At 47.0% G+C, this 6,078-nt stretch overlaps 1 protein-coding gene across 1 annotated transcript in view; it reads left to right on the top strand.

Moving 5' to 3' along the window:
• The window catches only part of CLMN (calmin), a 40,933-nt gene extending 37,728 nt beyond the window's left edge, over positions 1-3,205 (top strand). The window contains exons 11-13 of the mRNA XM_023522951.1: positions 242-302; positions 927-997; positions 2,988-3,205. Coding sequence (XP_023378719.1) covers positions 242-302; positions 927-997; positions 2,988-3,156 — 301 coding nt within the window. The 3' untranslated portion in view covers positions 3,157-3,205. The remainder of the gene's footprint in view (positions 1-241; positions 303-926; positions 998-2,987) is intronic.
• Positions 3,206-6,078: the final 2,873 nt, after the last annotated feature.

The raw sequence follows: 6,078 nt of genomic DNA on the forward strand, positions 1-6,078 counted from the left end.
TTCTGTTTTTTCTTGTTGACGAGGGGCCCAGTGTGTCCCTCTAATATTAATATCCAAACTACTTTTTGTAAGCACAGTCCAGCCTAAGTGGGCGTATCGGGTAAAACATCTCATTTCCGCCCGAGTCTGAAATTGTAGTTTGCCTAAGTCCACGCGTGGACGCCTCGGGAGGGGGGCGAGTCCAGCCGAGCCACGAGGAGCTCTCGGTGGCACCAATTCAAACCGTGTGTTTGTTTTTCAGGACTAGCCACAGCGACTCCAGCATTTACATTCGACGACATTCTAATAGGTCTTTGGAAACGGTTAGTATGTGACTTTCTCTTCTTCCGTGCATCCCCGCTAATCGATTTCTTTTCGTCCTTCCTCCTCCCTGGCCCAGAACTTTGAGATTTCTGATGCATAGCAACTATACTTTTGGATAGAAGACTAGCAAGTCGCAACCTTGTCATTAAGCACAGGCCAATCTGATGTCCGGTTGGGACAATAGGGGATATAAATAAAGTGATGATTTTAAAGCCCGAAGGCCTCTATGTTATTAAAAAAAAAATTAAAATCCAAGACACCACCCCCTCCCCTGCACACCCACCCAGAAAGATCACTTCAAAGATGGGTACAGAGGAAGTGGAGAGTTGGCTTCACGTTCATAACTGCTTAACTCTGGATGTGTTGGGCCCAGAGCATGATGGTCCACAGCTCTGATTCAAGTGGGCGGGTAGTGGGGCCTCCAGCGAGGGCAGTGGGAGGGGAGGGTAGATCACTGTAGAATATTGTTTAGCAGTTTGACTTAGGAACTAGTTGTTTGCAATATTGAAAAAAAAGCGTGGCATGCTCGGCTTTGTATATTTAAAATCATTTTATTTTCTGTTTCAGAGATTTCATCTTTACTAATTGGGTTGCGGGGGTTTTGTTTATAAATTTCACTGTAGGACCATTTTAGCTATGTTCACACGAGGAACGCAGCCGATCTGGATGACAGAAGAAACCGAATGCTAACCAGGTCAGTGGCCGTTCTCTACTCCGAGCTCTGTGGGGTTTAAGAAGCATCATCTTTTTTAATTATACGGACTACCTTCTGGGAGTGGCTATTCTCCAACCGTGCTTTGTTGATAGCGAGATTAAGAGTCTGAGATAATGCAAGAAAATACCTGTTTCAGAGAAAACAAATGTAAATTAACTAAGAGTGGGAGGGAAAAGTGGATATTAATTAATGGAAGATGACTCAGTTGAAAGACGGGTCTGGGTCACGTAGCTGCATTTAAATAACGCGGTGGCATAAATTGGCTGTCTGGGGACAAGCCAGGCAGGAGAAGCAGTGCTGGGTTGCTGAGTGTGTTCTCGATGCTATGATGCCTGACAACCATGTTCATTCTGTGTCGCCACTGCAGGTACAATACTCAGAAGCTCACTGAGCTGATTTTACAGTTTTATGGCATCAGAGCAGACATGAAGAGGGAAGGCAAACATGCCAGGATGTCTATGAAAGTATTTCTTACTATTGGAGAACTAGATGACCTAGTCTGAGATGGCTGAATTTCTGTAAAACTGCATACTTAGGACATAGGAAACCAGAGAAATCTCTAAAATCGACAAGTCTGAAATGCCCCTGTCCCTCTTAAAGTTATTGAATCATTTTATTTTATTGATATATATATATATTTGCCACAGATTTGAATCGGCTTGGCAGGACTTAAATTATTGGAATGAAAACCCTGTGAATATCGCTCAACGCCCAGGAGTGTAATCCCTATAACTCTACCTCTCTGGCTCCTTAAAAAGAAGCAAGATCTAGTTCCCTCCCCTGCCACAAAATGGAAATATTAATTCAAGTTTTCCATTAGGCTTGACAGGCTCATAGGAAAACAGTACTTTTAGCTTTTATGAGCTAGAGACTTCAAAAATCGAACCTGCAAGGTTGAAGAAGCTGTCATATTTTCCATGTTTTTGAGCATTTATTACCTTTTCAATAAAAAAAAAATAGAGTAAAAAGTCTCTAAAAAACAGTTAAAAAAAAGAAAGAAATTCTGTCGGTTGTCCATTATCTGCATATGAATCACTCAATTTCCAGACCAAGGTGAACGTTTACTCCCCTCTTGGCCTGGCCTGTCACTGTGTCAGGAGATGTGGTTCAGGGGTGAAGTGAATTTTCCTTCTCATCTTCTCCATCACACGCTCCTAATTACCCTGAGAAGTTTGCACTCAAGGCTTCTCTATAAATGCAGCTATAAGCGGAGGCCCCCTAACCCCGCTCCAATCATAGTATGGCCCCCAACCCTTTCCTTGGTGGAAATTTGGAGCTGTGGTTGGTGTGCACCCCACAGCACACTTCTGGGCTTTATCTGCCACGTGAAAGCTAAATGTCACTTTAACACTACCTTCTGTAAAATAAAAGGTGACAAATCTGACCAGAACCTAGTCTAGTAATTATTTTAAAGGTTACATTCCACAGCCAAAACCCAAAGTTGGAGGTGGTAGGATGTGTCTTTGTTTCTGATGCTTTTTAAAAAATTATCTGTAATCTGAGAACCCTCTATTCCTTTCGATTACTTAGGAAGTCCCTTAGGAAGTTACTTACCGATAACAGAGCTGTCAGCCTCTAACTCTGATAAGGGCACTGTGGTGGAAAGGAAGGTGGACCAGACCAGACCGGGCGTTAGACCTGGCCCAGGGTCCAGCTCTGTCACAAAGTAGTTAATGGTGTGGCCTGGGGCAAGCCACGGCACCCCTTGAGTCTCAGTGTGCCCATCCGTGGAAGAGGCTGACAGCTCCTCCCTCTTCACGCTGTGGGTGTGCGAAAGCTCAGAGGGCGGCCTGGACCACAGCCCCCCGCCTTGGGTCTGCACACGCGACGCGGGGGCCCTTGGATGCCGCCCTGGGCAGCCCTCCTCCGCTCTCCAGTTGGGCAGTGAGGTTGGAGTAAGGGGTGCGAGCGGGGCCCTCTAAACTGGAGACCCGCTTGTAACTGCCCCGCCTGTGTCTTCCTTCTGCAGGAAGGCCACCCACTCTGGAGAAGCCATACTGCGGGAGGGCGGTGGCCTGCACAGCGACTCGCTGACCCAGTTTGTCCAGCAGCCGGACATGATGTATTTCATCCTTTTCCTCTGGCTCCTGGTATACTGCCTGCTGCTCTTCCCACAGCTGGACATCAACAGACTCTGATGCATGTGTCTGCGTAATAAAGACAGGACCCCGACGGGGTGGGACTTCTTGACACTTCATTTTATTTCGGGTCTGGACAGGGCACCTCTGCAGGTAGTTGAGAACCTCCCAGGAAACTTGGACTCCCTGCTTTTTCTTCGTGTTCCCTTTTCCTCCTGTGCAGCCTAAGCATGCTCTCTCTCTGGCTGTGTCCTCGACACTCAGGGCTGTGCCGGATCCCTGGGTGGGCTTCGTCCTTGTGTGCCTTGCTGTGTCCGTTACTAATATTTAGCCATAATCTGGGTCTTAGGTCTCCCACACGCAGGTTTTCGAGGTCTTGGATGGACTCAGGTTCCTTACCTCTTAGATGAGCATCTTCCTGATGAGAGAGAGAGAGTTGATGCCCTAGGCAGAGCCTCCGGTGGCAAGAAAACCGCCATGTTTTTATCCCGGAGGGGATGTTTGCATAAAGGTACCTGGTGTCCACGCACCTGTGTGGTCTGGCGATTGAGGGACTCTCTGAGCAGCACACAGCTGCCAGCTCGAGGACAGGGCGTCCAGGAATGGCAAAATCCAACGAGGACAGGGAAGGCTGTTCCGTGACCTGCAGTGCACTCTTTTTTACCCCTGTTTTTTTGTTTGATTGTTTTTGAATGAGAGGGTGAGTGGGATGCATTTTAAATTTACTTTTGCATTGATCGAATTGAGGTAAAGCTGTGATTTTCAAATTTTGTCCATCAAAGGAATCCTCCTTTGAAGTGAATTCTCGGAGGAGGGGTCAGGCCAGACGATAGATTCAAAGCCACACTCTGGCTGACACAGGGCAGGTCTGGGGTCCCTCCCACCTCACCTCGGCAGCACCCTGGCTTCCATCGGTGACTCCTGAGGCATCCACGCCAGTCCTCAAGGCCCCGCCAGGCGCTGCAAAAAGCCTTTAGAAGCCTGAGGAATGCAGAAGAGGATGGGCTAGGCACGAGCTCCCACCGATGTTCGGGCTGGACAAGGTCCAGCAGGTTCCTACCTGAAGCCTTGTGCACACCTGTGTCGGCTCGGGCAGCCTTGGCGGCCCTTCATGATGCGTTTCTGGAAAAGGCCCTCTGGAAAGCACCCTGAGAAGCAGACCGGAACGGGCGGGCAGTTTGCAGAGGACAGAGGCACCCACCCCTCCTTTTCGTTTTCCACACTGGGCTCCCCTCACTCCACATTTCCTGGGGAGACGCAGGTCACTACGACTCTGTATTGCTTCCTCCTCCTGTTATCGTCTCCCAGAGGACACAAAATCACACAAAATCAGGTCAGGAGGGGCCCTCAGACAGCGTCTCTTCCAGTCGAACCCAGAGAGGCAGAGCGAGTGGTCCAAGGTCACCCGGCCCACCAGGAGCAGACTTGCAAGCACACCCAGGCCACCTAGTGCCCAATCCACAGCTGTCCCCTCTTTTAGGGAATTTCCATTGTGCCCATGAGTGTCTTGAAAAAAAGATAAGATGATTAGATACAAATGACCTCGTTTAAACAAAACCAGAACTTCTGGGCCAACTTTCAGCCTTCGTTTTGTTCGCATATTTTTCTTTCAAGGAAGTTTTCTTCACTTTCAAGCTCGTCCCCTTTTACTTCTGGGGGACCCTTGACAGCTCTAACGGCTTGTCAGTTGACATACCAGCATTGTTCTCACTCCAGGAATCACGTCTCTCTCTTAGCAAGCCAACGAGTCGCTTATGACAAGCAGCGCGACTCAAGTTTACAGAATTCCAGCATGGCCGAAAGAATTCACATAGCACATTTGAGTCGATGACAGCCAAAATCTGGCCTCTAACCCACGCAGTTTACAGCCCGCCTTCCCTCCACAAACGAACCTAAGCCCTCTCAGCCGAAAGCTGTTGGGAGCTTGGAGTGATTCCATCTTGAATGCTGAGTGTCCCCTGGAAAATGAGCTAATTAATGAGCGCCCTGGCGTCATGCAAAGCTCAGAGGTACAGATAATAAAGATTACGTGTGTGATATTTTAGAGCCCTCGACACCATGCCGTGCTCGCCTAAATTAGGGGCTTGAAGAGCTGACCCACACGTTAAATCGTTTCATTTATGGGTCTAGACTTGGTTCAGAAAAACCTCGGCAGGCTTCTTCTCTCACCCATTACAACTTGTAATATTGTTTAAAACTGTCTACTGGCAAAATGCCTAGAAGTCATTTGGTTCAGGTTGGCAGCAAACTGACTTTTTTTAAGGAAAAAAAAATTTCTCATTTGAGTATAGGCTTATATGGAAGAAGCTGGATGTAGAGGACGGATGTAGAAGCCTACAGGACACATCGCCCCATGGCTTGTAATTTTTTTAAAAAGAATTCATTGTAAACTCTTATCCCAGTAGTACATCTTCATAGTTTAAAAAGAAACAAACACTATAAGGTTTTTAATGAAAACTGGCAGCCTCCTGAGTCTTGCTCCTCAGATACAACACTTTCAACTCTTTTTGCTGTTTCTTCTAATATTTACCTTTGCATTTGTACGTAATATACATATACTTTTATTTTTTAAATTAATTTAGAGGCATCTAGTGACTTGCTGTTATGGCAGACGAGGCCCTCGCTCTTACCCTTCCCCCGCTTTGTTTTTCGAGTATGGTTGGATTATGTTGTTTGGTGCATCTCTATTCAGTGTAGATGTATAAGGACTGTTTACTCCTGAGCCAAGGAGTGTCTGCGGTTACATGTCTTTTTTTGTTAGATTTCCCCACGCTTAGTTTGATTTGCGGGGGGAGGGGGTGGCACATTCTTTAGTAACTTCCACAGAAAAGGAACATGGGTAGTAAATGTTGAAAATATTTTGAGGTTTTTGCATAACTTAAAATGTCTTTATTCTGCCCTTACCCAGGTGTGGCTTGGTATAGAATTACGGCGGGAGAATGATGCCCTCTCCCTGCTCTCCAACGTGGTTTTTGAGATTCC

The sequence above is a fragment of the Pteropus vampyrus genome, unplaced genomic scaffold (genome assembly GCF_000151845.1).
Source record: "Pteropus vampyrus isolate Shadow unplaced genomic scaffold, Pvam_2.0 Scaffold367, whole genome shotgun sequence".
NCBI classification, from domain to species: domain Eukaryota; kingdom Metazoa; phylum Chordata; class Mammalia; order Chiroptera; family Pteropodidae; genus Pteropus; species Pteropus vampyrus.